The sequence below is a fragment of the Panicum virgatum genome, chromosome 3K (assembly GCF_016808335.1).
Source record: "Panicum virgatum strain AP13 chromosome 3K, P.virgatum_v5, whole genome shotgun sequence".
Classification (NCBI taxonomy): domain Eukaryota; kingdom Viridiplantae; phylum Streptophyta; class Magnoliopsida; order Poales; family Poaceae; genus Panicum; species Panicum virgatum.
The window spans coordinates 51258006-51275564 of NC_053138.1; the positions used below are offsets into that span (position 1 = coordinate 51258006).

The following is a 17559-nucleotide window of genomic DNA, read 5'->3' on the forward strand; positions in this document are numbered from 1 at the left end:
AGCTGCATATCTCTGGCAGAATTTGTGGCTTCAGTGCTACTACAACTGTGGTTTCTGCCCATCTAACAGCCAAACAGCACACATGTCGGCATGTCGCTGTGCATTAACCATGCTAGTATGCTACCTCCAACAGCCATCACCTACCACATAGTAAACCGTTTGCCATTTTCCCCATGCTAATAGTGAGAAAGCAACACATGGTCCACATAGAGTTTTGTCACACCCTCTTCTTTTGTTTATGCCATCGACATGACCTACACATGAGCGAGCAAATCAACAAAACTAATTGGGTGGCATGAGCAGGCAAGCCACCAAATCGTAGGCAAGTTGCCTATAATTTGATGCTGTGCTACGTTCAGGCTGCATCCCAGGCATGTAAGCATGTTAGATACAGGAGTGCAAGTTATTTTTTTTGATTGCTGAAAAGGATGGATAACAAAAAGTAACACAACAATAGCTTCTCCACATTGGAATATTCATGTTAAAGTTATACTCATCTGTGCTTTGTCAGATATTCAAATTTCAAAGAGCGCACTCAGATTGCAAAATTAAAGGTAGAGGAGATCACTAAAGCTAGAACGATGCATTATTTTATCGAGGAAAATGGTCGTACATACTAACATACTGGGCAAGTAGAGGAGCTGCCGCCGGGAGCGAGGCGGGTAGGTCTCCTCAGCCTGCTGCGCCCAGCTCTTGCAGGACGACGACCCCGCAGCTGCCGCCGCCGATCCGAGCTCCGCCGTGGCCGAGGTGAGCAGCGGGAGGTGGAAGGGGTACTCGCTGGAGGCGGAGATAGAGCTCCCCGTGCCGTAGTTGCTGCCGCTGGACTGGGGCTGCAGGATGTTGGCGGGTGCTGGCCCACGGCCATGGCATCGTCGAAGAACTGGGAGAGGAGGGAATAGGTGGTGCGGTGGGCGGCGCCGGGGGGCAGCTCCATAGCCCAAACCCTAGCGTCGGCGTGGAGGACCGGCGCCTCCCGCGGCAGCGCCCCAGATCAGGGAGCGGCGCACACCTGGGCGGCTGGGTCGTGCGCCCATGCCGCTGGATCTGGTCCATGGCAGCCGGATCTGGTGCCCGGCAGACCCACATGGCCAGGAGTCAGAGGAGAAGGGAGCAGGATGCGACATATGAAGTTGGAGGAGTAGGGCTCGGGCGCGACCTCTGCGCGTCCGCCACCACTGGCCTCCAGGCGGAGCTCGCCCAGGGAGGAGGAAGCGGCAGCCGGGCGCGCCGCGAGGAGAGCGGTGTCGCGAGGAGGGGGTGCAGCGTCGCGCGGCGACGGAAGGGTGGGGCGGCGCCGCCGGGATCGGAACGGTTTTGGGTGCTGTGGCTCAGGGAACGGGCTGGGCATAAAATCGGGGGTGGGCGGGGGTGAGGTGGCGCACGACGCAGATCGGGGAGAGGCTGGACGAAAAACCGGGTGCGTGGTGCATCGGATGCTGGCTGGATTACTCGGGTATGAAATACTTGTTCCATACCCATATATATATATATATATATATATATATATATATATATATATATATATATATATATATATATATATATATATATATATATATATATATATATATGATACATAGAGTGGACCTTGGCAATGAACTTAAGGGTACCACTGATGTCTTATTGTTAGGACAACATGAAAGACTTATTTCGTTTCCTCACATTTCCATTAGACCGCCCCCATTGTAGTGACTAAACTCATGGTTGAAAAGTTACTCGGTATAATTTAAATCCCAAAACTTGTAAATATACTGATTAATATTTTTTCACGGAGTTCTACAATTCAAATTTCTTACAAAGTTGTAGCACGCCTAGGCACATGGGTTGATTTGGCTAGTGATACACAAATGTGTCTTTTAAAAGAAGTCCCGCACTACAACCTCCATCGTTTTTTCTTTGGATAGATTTCAGCTCAGTGCTGAAGCTGCCAGACATCAGTTGCATTGTTGCTTGGAACAGAGACAACTGCGCACATAGTTCCAGGGATATTTGTGCCTCGACCGGGCTTGTCTCCATGAAGGATGGCACGTGCAGTCGATCATCAAGCTAAGTCGTCTGGACGTTGGATAGAAATCTCTACGGTGGTCCATTTTGTATGGTAGGAACTAGGAAATTTCCTGATACTTCACACTCCTATTGAGTTGCAGATTCTTTTCTGTAATATATGTATGAACTAATCAATGTAGTGGTGCAGTGCATGAGACAGTAGCTCACTAGCAAGAGGAAACTTATATAGGAAAGTGAGCGACATGGGATAGGCAAGATTAGGCTGGTGAAGGAGGAAATGACAAGGTCCCTGCTCTGCTTTCTCGATTTATGATTGTGTCGAGTGCAGACTGCATAGTGTGTTGTGTCAATGCAGGGTCCCTACCGAGTGCACTTTCTGGTGTCTCACGGTATGAATTTTTTTTTTTTTTGAAGGAAGAGGTATGAATACTTTCACCGTGTGGATCAAAATTGAGGAGTTAGTTGCACAATGTGGATTTATAACTGGCAAATTTTGAGCTATTTGTATAACATATATGTGACACTTATTCATGGTACCTGTGAACATAAATATGTTTGTTGTGAAATTTAATATGTTAGTACATTTTGTTTAGCCTGTCATGGTTTCTCCTCTATTTAATATATATAACTGGCACTCCTGCTTGTTCGTTTCAAAAATAAAATAACTGTATATGTTTGTTGTGAAATTAATGCAATTTTTTTTCCAAATCAGTAGTACACGAATAGGCACTGATGGACTAGTTTTTTTATTTGGGCTGATGTGGACAAACCTTTTTTATGATCAACAGCAACATATATACTACTTGCTCTGTTTTTATTAACATATCGTATTAGGTTTGTCTTAAGTCAAACTTAACTAACTTTGACCAATCATGTAGAAAAATATAGCAACAATTATACTATCCAACTTATTATGCACTATCAAACTATACTTCATGGTGGATTCAGTCAAACAAATTTGATCTTGTAAATTTTATTATCCTCTATAAATTTGGTGAAAGTTTGATAAGTTTGACTTATGACAAACATGTAAATAAAAATAGAGGGACTAGTTAGTGCTGGACCAACACAAAATATCCCAATACATTTTAAAGCGTTCAGGGTTGGAAATGGAACGACCAACTAGTAGTAGTAGTCCGAATCCAACTCCAGAACGTGTTGGACTTGGACTCTTTAAATCCTTGCACCAAAAGTGACTGGTAACCTGGTGGAGGACGTTAGAAACACTTGCACTTGGTCCCCAATCTACTTCATTGACCTTCCATGTTTTCACTATGCAATCAAACCTTCCATTGATCCATGTAAGCAATTCTGAAAAGGAAAATGTACAAACTTTAAGGTGCAGCATCAATCCATAAAATCTACCAAATATAAAGATCACATGGAATGCTTTCACCTTTAGTTTTGAAGTGGTTAACAAGGTCATATCTGAGCCTATGATGTCCTCATCAGGGTCTTCCGGACTTCCGCCCTTAAGCGCCGCGATCGCGAGTCGGGTTCGGCTTTCATTTCCATCTGTATTTGCCCGAGCCCGTTGTCGGGTGTTCTCCTTCTCCAGACAACCAGACACTGACACTGGATACCGGAGTCCGAGTGTCCGACACACTCACACACATGCACACCGGCCGATGCGGCGGCACCGCGGCTCACGCGAGCATCTGCTGCTTAGGAACTAGCACTAGCGCTATAGCAAGTTGCAGGTAATGAGCCGTAAGTTCAATTTTGGTTCTCAACTTCTCATTTGATTAACTGCTAGGGTTCTTACTTTTTTAATTGCTAGCCACATGTATATTCTAAATAAATTGCTACAGTTTGTAATATTGATATTGTTCTTCATGAATTACATATATTATTAGAATTTCTATCTTCCTTTTAATTACCGTTTCAAATGAAAAATAGTTATCCTAAAGAACTCATAGTGTCTGGCTTACCCTGGGGCCCTGAGCCGACCCTGAGTATGTTCGCCCGCTTATGGTACCGAGTCTCTGTGTGGACCACAACTGTAGAGTAGCTGCAAATGAATGATTCAGATGCTTGACAGCCACAGAGGCAATGACTTTTCCTTGTTCTAGTTCGACAACGATCACAGGTTGAAAAGCTCCTGATACCTCCAGTGCCCAGCTAAAAGACCTTATTACATGCCATGCAGCATGATCTGTTACATTTAGCAGTACTGAAACACGATTCAAGGGAGGAAGATGGTGCTGGTAGTGGTAGGATTGGGCGCTGCTTAAATGTAAGACGTTCATAGGGAGGGAGATGAAGAATAGTAGTGTACATGCATGGTGTAGGCTGAAGGAAGCACGTAATGGGAGGGGATTCAGTTTGGTATATATACAGAAGGACCCTAGGATCGACTTGGAGATGTACATCCATATTGTACACCGATGGTAGAAAACACTTTATTCTTTTTTCTAGGGGTAGAAAACACTTTATCTAACACAATAGCAGTATTTATGGGCTATTTGGGCTGTAATTAAATACTGTGTTATGGGCTTTGCTCACGGACGGCCGAAATTGAGGAATGAAAGGCTGAGGCCAATAAACGCAGTACTCCTATTTAATTACAGCCCAAATAGCCCAAAATCCACATTGCATGGCCCATGAAGTCAGCCGTCCGCAAGCCTCCTCCAATTATGATCACCCACCTCGTCGTCATGGGCTCACGGAGGGAGAACGCCCCGCCGCCGGCGGCCAGTGGGGTCGGAATGCTAGTCCGGCAGCAGTCCTCACTTCCGCCGCCACGGCCACGACCCGGATCAGGAGCGCCCTCGACGGCGGCCGCCTGCGTCCAGTCCCATATGCGTGGGGACGATGGTTCTTCCATCGTGGAGATGGTTTCTACAGTCGTAGCACTGGATGAGGTCCTGCCGTTCTTGGTGAGCTATTGGATTGTCACGATTTCATCATTTCAGCTGCTGCCCATGCGATTGTGCGTCCTATTTTAGTGCTTCCTCCAGCTAGTACTACACGGTGAAGAGGATTAGCTGCTGAGTCGATCCATCTGCTCGCTTGCTGATCGATAACCATCCGCAGAGGATTCTGCATACTGCTAGTGCTAGACTGCATGCCGGTAGTGTTTCAATCCGATTTGGCAAATGTTTTTTTTATCATTTGCATTAATTAACTCCTCGTTGGTCCTTTTTTTTAGCACAGATCTGCAAGTAGTGCTCATCGTCTTTTTATCACTTTTGAAAACCATGTCCTAATGGAGGTGCCGTCACATGGGTGGCACAGGGTTTTGTACTTTTGTGGAATATCGACGTTTTTTTTATTGCTGTGGAATATCGACTTACCTCCGTTGAGTGTCTAGAATTGAAGGGCTTATAAGTCGTCCCTTCTTTCTAAAACTTTCAGTGCTAAAAGATGTGTACCACAACCGAATCATGCTCATAACATTCTCTCAGAAAAGACAGAAGAGGGAGAATGTTTCAGAAATAAAGCCCCAAATGTTTCAGAAATAAAGCCCCACTTGAAGTCTGGGGGTTTTCAAAACCGCGCCTGGATATTGGCTTTTTACTGTTTAACACCACTATTAGAGCACTAAGGCCAGAGTGCTTACTAGTTCTTGGTGCATTACTAAATCAACAAAATAGTAATTTCTGCTGCCTCCCAATAGATCCGCAAATCCAATTCCGCAGTCGCGCGTTGCCATGCTTGCTGGCCCGCGATTCCAGAGCTGCAAGCCCGCGACGGCCGACGGGAGCTGTCTGCCCCACCCACATGACAGCCAAGTTGTTTGTCCTTTTATTTTCTGTTTTTCCTTTTATATTCTACTAATAGCCAGTGTTATCATTTGTTTTCCTTTCCAGCCTTTTCTGATAACTTTTTTATAGAAATTATACTAAAAATATTATGCCGAGGATTTGTACTTTAGAAGTTGTATCATGAATTTATGAATTTGCGCGTAAAAATTTTGTGTGAGAAATCTTGCTGATAACATCTTCACACAATTTGTGCTATAATGTTATCCTCTATAGGTTATTTCAAAATCTATACATTAAATTTGTTTGTATCGTGAATGTTGTACTAAGAAATTATTCCTCAAGTTGCTAGAAAAAAAGTTATACGTAAAAGTTATGATAATAATTTATTGTCTAATGAAGACGTACAAAAAGTTATACTAAAAAGGTATATTTACAAACTATAAACTTCCAAAAGTAGAAAAATACGGGATAAAAAACTTTCCAAAAAAGGAAAGACTGCTCGTGTCGGAGAATCGCTCGCCGCGAGTTCTCCTAGCGAGCGCCCGCGGATTAGCATGGCCCCAATAGATCATGCGTCCTATTGTTTCTTGTTCCCTTCCAATGCAACATGCTTTAATGGTTGAACTGTTGATTGTTAGCTAGCTATGTGTACAGATTGTACAATGATTGTGGTGTTTCACCTAACCTGAAGAAATAATTTGGCCATTGGCATTTCCAGCTCCTTTCTCCACTTTGTGAGCATAATGTATACTAGGTGGGCTGCGCGCCTCACCGCGCCCAGTAGCGTTGATGGGCCTTGGGCCAGTTTTATGGGTGGGGAAGTTTGGGAGGGCTGGAGTGTGGCCGGTGGAGCCATGGAGTCTAGTTAAATAGAGGTGAAGTGGTTGATATATTTACTCAGTTGCTTGGTGGAAGTAGAAGGTACTAGAGGCGTTTCCATGGACAACAGCTTGCATTCGAGGATGGCAAGTGATGTCGACATGGGAGTATCTGGCGGAGGTAGGTTGTGCCTAGCAGATTCTGCTCTTGCCCGTTGCTTGTTCTGGATCTGTTACTATTCTTGATGTGGCTTTGCAACTGTAGATGTAGATGCTGTTTGTGTTGCTCGGAGGGCGGTTCTGTGTGAGGCGGTCAAAGCTTTCAATGGGTCTGTTCCTGTTTATCACCACGACATCTGCAATGGTGTTTTCACTGCTACGGTTTTTGTGCTGTTTCCTTTGTCTGGTGGAGTCGACGCCATTTCAATGATGGATGCAAGAGGAGGAGGTAGAAGAACAAAGGATGAAGCTGAGGAGAGTGATGCAGATGCTCTGCTATCTGTCCTGGAGGAGAATCTGAAAGCTGAGGCGGATGATATTACAGAGCAGCTAGCAAAGCTTAGCATGTGAGATGTGGAGATGAATAAATCTATGTGTGGAGTGTCTATATCTAAGTACTGATGTGTATCTTAGAGCAAGTTTAATTTCCTGTCATGTGTTGGACGCTCTTACTGAGGCTAATTTGTGTGACCATGTACCGACCAATAGAGAGGATGTGACTTGGTACTTGCTATTTTAAGTTATTTTTTCACAGCGCTGCATGCGGTTTCTAGTGATTCCAATACAAAGAGAATTAAAAGAACAGAATTAACAGGCATAGTAAAAGAACTCTTAAGAGTTTCATGAGATGTTCATTCATAGCAGATAGCATGTTACTACAGGCGCCATATATGATCACTCTTGATACAGATGAACAACCATGCCATAATCTATGAGCTAAGAGTTTAAGCAACGTCGCACAGGGCGAGATGTGCCGATTAGTAGCCTGGTTGCTGTTTGTATCGGAGAAATCATCGATCTGCTCCTCAACCTTGCATGGCCTGGGCTGAGGATTAAGTGCCGAGAATGCAGAACACAAAAGAAGCTGGCCCTGTATGAGCATGATTCCAGATCAGCTGCAATAGGCCTTGCTGAGTCACAGCATATCTAAAACAAAAGCACGTTGTGGTCAAAAGGATGCAGTGTGGTGAGACAGTCCGTGTTATCAGCTATAACACGCAAAAGTATGCATCAGGCTAGTTTGAGGCTGCGCCAATGATGGGCGGTATTATACAGTGGTAATGGTGTCCGGAGCGATCTCTGCGTGTCAAAGTTCAAAAAGAAAGTGTTACATATGTGGAATCATAAGATACTGGGTCAAAGATGTTTTTGCCTTGAAGGACAGATGAGGAGTACTTTACCGTGCATGGAACGGCCATGCTTGGCCGCATGAATGTGGCCATCACGGAGGATGTCTAGGAGGAGAAGAGCAAGCTGATCAACACGAGAAGGATTGTCTTTTTCTCCTGTGAAGGTGAGCTGAGTACTGTCACTATCAGTGCTGCCTTCAGGAAGCAGCGTTTCTTTGATTGGAAGGATATCAGAAAATGAGCGACAAACATTTGTGATGCAGCGATGAACTGCCTTGCATTGATTAGTTTCTGTGGTGCGCTCCTTGATAAGATCAGTCATGTTGTCCTGAAAAGCCTCAGAGTAGAATTGCTCAGTGCTCATCTTGTTGTAGGTTCCAGGATAGGCTCTCATCTCATTTATCTTGTCCTCAAATGCCTGGCAGAAAAAGTTACTGATATCGAGTTCATACTGTTTCTTTTTCAACACATTTTGATTGAAGTCATTGATCTCAATCTTTCTGTTGCTCTGGTAGTACTCAAGCACTGATTCAGCCACTTTCTCTTCTGCATCGTAGTAACTGCCTACACTGTTGCCGGGAAGGCCCAGGCAAGTCCATCTAAACATACGTACTCATTCAGTAATCTAGAGAGTCGTAGCAATATACAGCACAGGACCGCACAACAGCAACTACACATCTGTATAAAAACACGAAGACAGCCAGCAGTCCAATAAAAATTCAAGCATTTGTGCTACACAGACAGTAGGCATACAGCATGGAAGGAACGCCACATTGCAGAGCGCACGCACCTGAACAACTTGGAGAACAGATCGGGCGAGCTTAGGAGGCGCTGGTCACTGCTCCCCGAAGATCCAGCAAGCAATCCTACGAACGGCACACCTACAGATTTGAGAAAAAAAAACCCTAAAAAATCATAACGAAGCAAAATAGGTGCGGCTATTCTTGTACAGAAAGGCAGCAGCGGGGGGCCACGAACCTTCATCGACCCCCGTCCAACCAGCAGCGGCGACGACGGCAGCACAAGGAAACAGCACAGCAGCACGAGACACACGGAGAACGAAGCATGAGCCACCAATCTCAGCCAGGGCAAGCGCTAGACACAAACCGCAAGATGTATGGAAGGGAAACGGAGAAAGCAGGAAGCTTACCGAGGCTCGGAAGGGAACGTGAGCGGCGGCGGCGGCGGTCGAACTGGATCCGGCGGCCTTCCGGCGCGGTGGCGCACCCCCCCCCCTCCCACCCCACCCCCGGCCGAACCCTCGGCCAGGAATGCGGCGCGGCAACTCGGCCTCCACCAAACCCTTGTCTCGCCCTCCCCTCCCCTTTCGCCCTTCACCGAGGGCGGCGCGCAGGAGGGCAGGAGGGGCGATTGGCCCCAACCCTAGGGACACCACGGAGAGGCGGCAACGGCAGAATCGAGGTGGGCCGAGCAGCACGCGACGCACGACGCGGGCTGAAAACCAGGCCCAGCGGCGAGCTCCTCCGTCTAATACCCATCGGTGCCACGCGTCAGGCGTGCGGACGCAGAGCGCTGTGGAGTGCGCTCGCTTCTTGCTGTATAGGGATTAGACTATATGATGGGGCAGGGACCATGTGTACTGCGATATGCCATGTTGCTTCTTTTTCAATACAGTCAAGAGGTCAACAAAGTAGTGCTAGAATAATGGGGAGGGGATGAAAGCGTTTTCTCACAATGGACTTGCGTTTTGTTTCGTCCTCACTACTATTACTCATCAAAGTTTAGACAAATTGGCTAACACAGCAGTGAGGGAAGAGGAACTCTGCTCGTTTATCTCGAACCATGAGTATCTTAGTCATCGTTCAGCAGCTGGAAGTCAACATCTCCTGCAATTTGGTATGGTCTCCTATCACTTTTATGCGTTTTTAGTATTCTTTTCAATTTGTAGCATTTGCTCTGCAGTAACTTGAGAATTGTATATCTGACAAATAATTTTGAACCTTAAAGTACTGAGATATCATACGAGATTGTATTCCTTTTTGAATCTTGATGCATCCATATATAGCTGTATGATTTTGTGTAGAGATGTGGATATTTTTTCTAATTTTGCATATCTGACAGATCTGCGCTTTAACAGGAACTTTAGCAGGATACTGGTCAGACTAGTCTAGCAGGGAAGCGAAAGGGAAAAAGGAGTCTCCAAGGAGTATTATGCATGCAAAGCTGTCACATTATATGTCTGTCCAGACACTTTGGTTGCTCATTTCGGCGTCTATTCACCCAGACAAGTGATAATTAGTGGTGAGCATGAGTTGGGGAGCTGCGATCTGGGGGCTACAACAAGCCACAGAGCTTGTTTCCGGCACCAATGCATGGGCTGAATTGTTTGACCGTATTAGCTCCTTAATTTCTTCGCATTCTCAACGGACAGATATCTGTGAGCAACTAGGCAACCATGAAGATCAACAGCTCATACAGGACAACCTGCGGCAACTACAGACTGATCTGCAACAGCTGCAAACAACTATGCCAAAGATGCACGATCTTATTGAGCGTCTTGAGTGGCAAATCCATAAGAAACCAGCAGCCGAACTCCTACCGCATATCAAGGATGCAGTTTATGATGCTGAGGATCTCCTTGATGAGTTTAACTACTATGAGCTCAAAGTGAAAATTGAGGGGAAGGCGAATGAAAGGCAATCCTTGCCTGCACTTCAAGAATTCACTAGTAGTGTCATTCATGGAAACTTCAACAGGTTGAAGGAAAGCCAGCATAAGCTAGATCATCTATATTACCAGTCAAGAGACTTGGGATTACAAAATTCACCGCTGAAGTTTGACAAAATAATTAGACCAGAAACAAGTTCTTTCCTTAGCGAATCAAAGATCTTTGGTCGTCATGAAGAAGTGAACAAGATTTTGGAATTGCTAGGGATACCATCACAAAGTAATGCTAGCTACAAACGGAAAAGAGTTGACAGGGTGGAGGTTTTGCCTATAGTTGGCCTTGGTGGTGTAGGAAAGACTACTTTGGCACAACAAATATGCAATGATAGAAGGGTGAATGGATTCTTTGATATGATACTATGGAGCTGTGTCTCAGATGAGTTTGATGTAAAAAGGTTAACTAAAGAAGTCATACAATGTTCAGGGAAAGAGATATCGACTGACAACCTGAATTCTCTTCAAACCACTTTATGTAAGGTCGTTGATTCAAAAAGGTTTTTGCTTGTCCTAGATGACATTTGGGATGATGTTTTAGAGAATAACGGGCAGGAATGGCAAAGGTTTTGCGCACCATTGTCAAATACACTTCCAGAAAGCATGATTTTGGTCACCACAAGATCCCAAAGAGTTGCTGATAAGGTGCGAACTGTTGACTCATTCCAATTAGATGGTCTAAAGGATGATGCTTTCTGGGAATTCTTCAAGGTACAGGCATTTGGATCTGAGAACCTTGACAAAAATCAAGAGTTGAAGAACATAGGCAAAAGCTTAATTCCCAAGTTTGGCTGCCAAAACCATTGGGCGCTTGTTGAGAATGGATCTGAATCCAAAACACTGGAATAATATATTGAATAGTGAACTGTGGAAGTTAGAACAAGAGAAGACGGACATTTTACCAGCCCTTCGTTTAAGCTACATGTATCTACCAGCACATCTGAAAAGATGTTTCTCGTTTTGTGCTGTGTATCCCAAAGATTACATTTTCAATAAGCATATTCTAGCAGAGATTTGGGTGGCCCAAGGTTTTGTGCAACATCAACTTACAACAGTCGGGTATCAATACTTTGAAGAACTTCTAAGTCGTTCCTTCTTTCAGAGAGATGCAAGGCCACCAGAGAGCTATGTTATACATGACTTGATGCATGATACGGCACAACTGGTTTCAACGGAAGAATGCTTTATCATTAGAGATGCTAGTGTCATTCAGAAAATTCCTCCAAATGTTCGTCATCTATCAATTCTCACAAGAGGTATTGACTGCCAGGACTTGGTCAGATTAAGCAAGTACAAGAAACTGCGCACTCTGTTGTGCAATGCAGCCTTTCACCAAGATGATTTTGCTACAGCAATTCGCAGTTGGTTCAGTGAACTAAAACATATTCGCATGTTGAGTTCTGTACTGCCTGTGCAAATATGTAACATACCGGACAACATTGGCAACTTAAAGCTTCTCCGATTCCTTTGTTTTCAAAGTCAATGGCGAATATCAGAGATACCGTACAGCATTGGCAACTTAAAGCTTCAGGCACTTCCTTCCTCGTTTGGTTGTCTTTACAATCTGCAAATTATGGATGCTTTGTGCTGTAGTTTCCAAAGCATGCCTATGGACTTCAGCAATCTGATCAGTTTGCAGAAATTTGAATCACGAAACTTCAATTATTATTTCCTAGAAGGGAATTGTTTGCACTTTCAGGTTAAAATGGGACAAGTAATCACAGCGTTAAAGCATATGAACAAGATAAAGAGAAATTTGCGTATTGAATTTTAATATCTAGATACCATTGTTGCTGAGCTGAACAAAGATAAACAACTGTACTCTTTCTGGATTTCCTCGTCAGGAGTACAGCTAGCAAGCTGCAGGCAAGAATTGATGGAAGCACTTGAAGTTCTACATCCTGATCCCGACCTCAAAAATTTGGAAGTTACTGGTTATCAAGGGGTTGATTTCTGTCCTAGCTGGTTATTGCCAGAAAAGTTACCAAATTTAGTGTCCCTTACATTTAAGGAGTGCTATAATATCATGGACGCATCATTTTCCAGACTATTTTCCAGAGGATTTCAGTCCCTCACCGACATATGTATAAATAATTGCAGAAAATTATCAAGTCTCAGCCTGTTTTCGCATCCAGATTTCATACCATCAAAAGGATGAGGATAGGTTCATGTGAGCAGTTAGTGTCATTATCAACTGAAAGGTTTGGTGAATTGTGTCATCTTGAAGAACTGGAGATCTGTCAGTGCCCAAATATCAGTTGGCAAAATTTAGTGGCATTGCCATCTTCTCTCAGGAAACTAACATTAATTCAGTTTGGGTCATCTGTTGATCATTTTGTGACTTGCTTACTTGGACTTAACTCCCTCATATTGATTACTTTGTGGGATTCTTCTCTGACATCCATTCCGTTGCTATGGACTAATAATCTCCCATCGGTGGAGAAGCTGGATTTTACAAATTGTGAAAACCTTACATCATTTAGAGGATCCAATGAAATCTTCAACCCTCACATTGGCGGTGGAAACACTAGCAACGCCCAGACATTCAAGTCACTTACTGAGATAACAATTGAAGACTGCAAAAGATTGTCAAGTCTTGATGACCACTTGACAACTGATTATGTACCTGTCATCAGGAAAATTCATGTCAAGAATTGTTTGGGGTTGTTGTCATTGGCCACTGGAAGGTTTGGAAGCTTTTCTTTTCTAGAAGATTTGGAGATCCACAAATGTCCAAATCTCATATGGCAAAGAGGATTTACATTGCCACGATCTCTAGCACGACTTTGCTTGGCTAGGTGTGGTGATGTCTCCGAATGGTTTCCTTCCTGCCTGGTGAACCTCACTTTCCTCGCATACTTGCAGTTGTCTGAGCTTTCGTATGTAACATATATTCCTGGAGACATTTGGAGGAACAATCTTCCTGCACTGGAACATTTGGTAATTTGGCGTTGTGAAGATCTTAAGTCCATTGGTGGACCAGAAGAAATTGCACACATAAGTAATGTGCACATTGATAGTTGCCCCTTGCTGAGCACACTAAATAAATCTTCATTGGAGGTGACACATGCCCTCATAATTTCCTCTAGACTGTTAATTTATATATGGACGTTTCAATGAATTTACTAGATATTCAAGCCTTGGTGAATATCCAAGGTAGAATTTCTTTGAATATGGAGTAGGCAGCATTTGTTTTATTGCAAATAACTTAGTCTTTTCGCTAGCAACCAAGGGATATTAGAAGGATACAGCATGCCCACACCATGTCAAAAAGATTAAATATATGTATTATGTTAGATAATAATTGCCCAACTTGCTTTCTTCCTTCTGCCCAAAAAAAAAACTTGCTTTCTTCCTGACTAAGAAGCAAAGTTACTGAACCCCTGCCAGTCATCTGTATTATGTTAGATGATTTGCCAGTCATCTCATGTTAAGCCGTATAGTTATATCGCTGTAGGTGCAGCGTCTTAGCAACTGAACCCCTGCCAAGCCAACGGAAAAATATATTAAAAATGTACTGGGCTACTCACAAGGACACAGTTGATTTATTTAGTTTACTGAGACAGAAAATGTGTGTAGCATTTCTATTTACTAGGCTGCCCTTGCTGGAGGATACATAAGCAACTCTTGCTCCTTGGATGATCATGCAAGTTGGACCTGATGCCTCTATAATTTTATTCACACTGCTTAATTTGATGGTTTCTGTATCTGATATTCAGGGTGGGAGTCAAAATTGATTGCGAAATTCCGGATTACTAGAGAAGGCACCAGATACAAGCCAAAGAGATGAAGAGAAGTGAACACTGGGGAGGTCAACCTTTCCCCTGTTCCTTGAGCTTTTCAGAAGTGTTTGATGATTGGGCCTCCAAAAACATCTGCCTCTTTTCGGCGACTATGATAGTTTGGAACAGAATAAGGGACCACCTTGCGCTCTGGTTCACACCTTCGTGCAAAGTATTCTGAGCCTATGTAAAGGTTTCCAGCGAAAAAGTTTTCTGGAGAATTTTTCCAGAACAAGCTATTGTGCTAGTATTATCTGAAAACTCATTACTATTTACAGCGAACTATTTTGTGAAAGCCCCTTGTAGAATCAAACCTATTTTCGTTCCCTTCTTTCATAATTTCACACTGCCGTTTTTCACTCTTTTTACATGTTAGTTTTGTTTATAGTGGATTGAAAATACTTGTGACGCTAGAAAGGCTTAAGTTGCAATGAAAAAGGCTTCAGTGTCTACTGCGAATGGTTGTCATGATGGGGAAAAAATGGATCCAAATCTTACATTCAGGTTCGAGTTAAGGTTTGCATTAGCATAGCTAGCTTTAGAAATCGAAGAAGCTACTCCATCCGTCTCTAAAACAATGCAACTCTCGCATTTTGAGTTTGACCAAATTTATATCAAATAGTATTAATATTTATATTACAAAATAAATATTATTAAATTAATCATTTAATATATTTGTACACTAAATTTATTTAAAGATACAAATATTAGTAGTATTTTGTATGACTTTAATCAAATTTATAACTGTTTGACTTTCCATTTAATAGTTCTTTTTTTTCCGGATGGAGTACTTCTCGCACCGCATTCCTAGCGCCCCCCGGAATTTTATTTCACAAATATCTCGCCGACAGGTGGGTCCAGAGAGAGTCTCCCCTGTCCCACAGAGCCATCACTTCGCGGAGCCAGAACCGTCCATCTCCGCCGCCGCCGGCGGCATGGCTGGCGCTCTCCAGGCCCTCCGTCGCCGCCGCCACCTCCTCCGCCTCCTCCCGTGCCCCGCCACGCTCTCCACCTCCGCCTCGCCTCCCGACCCTCGCGAGCTCCTCCGCATCGACCGCATCTTAAACAGCCCTCCCCCCGCCGCCGCCGCCGCCGCCGCCTCTCAGCTCCCACAACACCCACGCGCCGTCTCTGCCGCCGCCAGCCTACATCATCTCCTCCACCGCGCCGCCGGCCTGACCGCTGCGGAGTCCGCCTCCCTCCTTCGCGGCCTCCCGGGTGCCCACGTCCACCCCCGCCTGGGCCGCCTCCTTCAGGAGCTCGCCGGCCTCCGCCTCCCGGGGGCCGAAATCAAGGCCGCCCTGGCGTCCGACCCGGAGGGGCTCCTCTCCATGGACCCCGGCGAGCCGTCCCGCCTCCTCGAGCTCCTGCGCGACCTCCGGTGCCGGAAGGCGGTCAAGGAGCAGGTCCTCGCCCGCGGCGCGCTCCGCGCCGCCGTCGCCGCCCGGCGGCGGGTGGAGCTCCTGCGCGCGCGCGGGCTCACCCGCCACGACGCCCTGCGCGTGCTGGCCGCCGAGCCGCGCGCGATGCTGTACTCCCCGGAGGACGTGGAGAGGAAGGTGGAGTTCCTGGTGGGCGCGATGGGGTTCGAGGTCCGGTGGCTGGTGCAGTACCCGGAGTTCCTGGGGGTGAACCTCGACAAGTGGATCATCCCGCGGCACAATGTGGTGGAGCACTTGAAGTCTGTCGGCGGGCTCGGGGACCCTGTTGAGATGAAGCACTATGTGAGGCTCAGCCGCAGGAGGTTCTACAACATGTTTGTCAAGCCGTACCCGGAATGTGAGAGGATATTTGGGGGGTTGGTCAGGGAGAGGGAGGAAATGGTGAGGCGGCGGCACCCGACGGGGCTCTGGAAGCTGTTTACACCGGCGAAGCATGAGCTTACTCAGGAGGAGGTGACGAACATGAAACTTGTTGTGGGATCACTTCGTTAGGTATGTTATGATCCCGGGAATACCAGTTCGCTCGAATGCGGAACACCGCATGCCTTGAGCTAATTGTGAGTGAACCAAGAAGAGCTGGTTGAGAAATTCATGGTCAAGGGAACTTGTCAAGGAGGCAAGACTGCAGGTGGTATTGTGGTAGGATAGAGGTTCCATGAGATGACTGTTTGCAGACAAAAAATGGCAGTTGTTGTGAATGGACATGAACACATTGGGTATTCTCAAATATGTCTTAGTGACGTGTCCCACCACAGATGAGAAGATTAAAATCCTTTCTTAGAGGAGTAATTTTGGTTATAATGGATCACCATAGTATGCTGATTAGAGCAAAGTGGATAACAAATTCAGGAAAGCTGGCTGCTGATGCAAGGATTATCTCAAGGTATCCACAAATGGATTGAGCAGCAGAAGCTCATAACTTTTGTTTTTTGAATTTATGATCAACAGAACATTGTGCTGAGAAGCTATGTATGCTAACTTGGTACCCAGAAGTTCTCTTCTGCATGCATTGGGGCCATTTGTTAGTTCACAGGCATTTCATTGCTTTTGATTTTTATCATTATGTATTTCCCTTTCATGTGTGTTCAGCATTAGTTTGAGTTATGGGCTATGAGTACATCTTTAAAAAAAATCTTCCATTTACATTCATTCACCTTTATGGGCTATGTATTATTTGGTCTTTTTTCTTCTTTTTTACAGATGCATTTTGTTCTTTTGTGCTTTAACATAACAGAGTTTAAGAGTTTGTCCTTTAGTCCACCTAATGTCTTCACACAGCCAAACTCTTTATGTATTAGGTTATTGTGTTCATTGGAAATTAGTTTTATAGTAGCCATTTCCAACGAGCGATGTATGCTAAGACAATACGGATGAGATTCAGAGCTTTTGAATTGTACAAATTGTGTGGCACATGCCTCATTCATTATGTGAACTAGAAATGACGACATATATCAGTGAAATTTCAATCTCTTTTTTGCCAACAGTAATAAGCAATAATTGTTTGTTACATTCATTTACCTTGACGTAGATATTTATATTTCTTTAAGACATGATAAGATGTTTACTTAGGTACTTCAATTTAAGATGTTGGCAGGTCTTTTCCATTTTTAATGTTCTATTGTCGTGGAGATTTTGTTGTAAGTACAGTTTACTATTTCGGATAAGACATTAGCCTGTTTCACATGAGGAAAATTATTGGTGCAAGGACTGACTTTACCGTGGCTTCAGCCCACATCGCTGACTTCAGGATAAGGAAACCTGGTGGTTGT

The 17559-nt window shown here is 44.7% G+C and overlaps 4 protein-coding genes across 5 annotated transcripts; 3 read left to right on the forward strand and 1 right to left on the reverse strand.

Moving 5' to 3' along the window:
- Nucleotides 1-6545: 6545 nt before the first annotated feature.
- Nucleotides 6546-7278, forward strand: LOC120699508. 2 transcript variants are annotated; one of them, XM_039983514.1, is made up of 2 exons: nucleotides 6546-6716; nucleotides 6807-7278. In XM_039983514.1, exons 1-2 carry the CDS (start codon nucleotides 6656-6658, stop codon nucleotides 7103-7105), a joined length of 360 nt encoding a protein of 119 aa, XP_039839448.1. In that variant the 5' UTR covers nucleotides 6546-6655; the 3' UTR covers nucleotides 7106-7278. The 2 variants fall into 2 exon arrangements, with proteins under 2 accessions (XP_039839448.1, XP_039839447.1); XM_039983513.1 differs by having other exon boundaries at nucleotides 6547-6716; nucleotides 6801-7278.
- Nucleotides 7279-7355: 77 nt separating this feature from the next.
- Nucleotides 7356-9097, reverse strand: LOC120699507. The gene is made up of 4 exons (XM_039983512.1): nucleotides 9035-9097; nucleotides 8675-8765; nucleotides 7936-8483; nucleotides 7356-7834 (listed from the first exon to the last, which is right to left on the reverse strand). The coding sequence occupies exons 3-4, from the start codon at nucleotides 8276-8278 to the stop codon at nucleotides 7803-7805; spliced, it is 375 nt and encodes a 124-aa protein (XP_039839446.1). The 5' UTR covers nucleotides 8279-8483; nucleotides 8675-8765; nucleotides 9035-9097; the 3' UTR covers nucleotides 7356-7802.
- Nucleotides 9098-9979: 882 nt separating this feature from the next.
- Nucleotides 9980-11708, forward strand: LOC120699509 (putative disease resistance protein RGA3). The gene has a single exon (XM_039983515.1). The coding sequence runs from the start codon at nucleotides 10153-10155 to the stop codon at nucleotides 11413-11415; it is 1263 nt and encodes a 420-aa protein (XP_039839449.1). The 5' UTR covers nucleotides 9980-10152; the 3' UTR covers nucleotides 11416-11708.
- A 638-nt stretch (nucleotides 11709-12346) lies between these two features.
- Nucleotides 12347-16980, forward strand: LOC120699510 (transcription termination factor MTERF15, mitochondrial-like). The gene is made up of 2 exons (XM_039983516.1): nucleotides 12347-13626; nucleotides 14286-16980. Exon 2 carries the CDS (start codon nucleotides 15131-15133, stop codon nucleotides 16280-16282), a length of 1152 nt encoding a protein of 383 aa, XP_039839450.1. The 5' UTR covers nucleotides 12347-13626; nucleotides 14286-15130; the 3' UTR covers nucleotides 16283-16980.
- The last annotated feature ends 579 nt before the right edge of the window (nucleotides 16981-17559 follow it).

Coding starts and splice junctions, on each gene's coding strand:
- LOC120699509 (XM_039983515.1), top strand. CDS start 10,153: ATGAGTTGGGGAGCTGCGATCTGGGGGCTACAACAAGCCACAGAGCTT.
- LOC120699507 (XM_039983512.1), bottom strand. CDS start 8,278: ATGAGAGCCTATCCTGGAACCTACAACAAGATGAGCACTGAGCAATTC. Junction 7,835..7,935: donor GCATGGCCGTTCCATGCACG/GTAAAGTACTCC, acceptor TTTGACACGCAG/AGATCGCTCCGGACACCATT.
- LOC120699508 (XM_039983513.1), top strand. CDS start 6,656: ATGGACAACAGCTTGCATTCGAGGATGGCAAGTGATGTCGACATGGGA. Junction 6,717..6,800: donor CATGGGAGTATCTGGCGGAG/GTAGGTTGTGCC, acceptor TTGCAACTGTAG/ATGTAGATGCTGTTTGTGTT.
- LOC120699510 (XM_039983516.1), top strand. CDS start 15,131: ATGGAGTACTTCTCGCACCGCATTCCTAGCGCCCCCCGGAATTTTATT.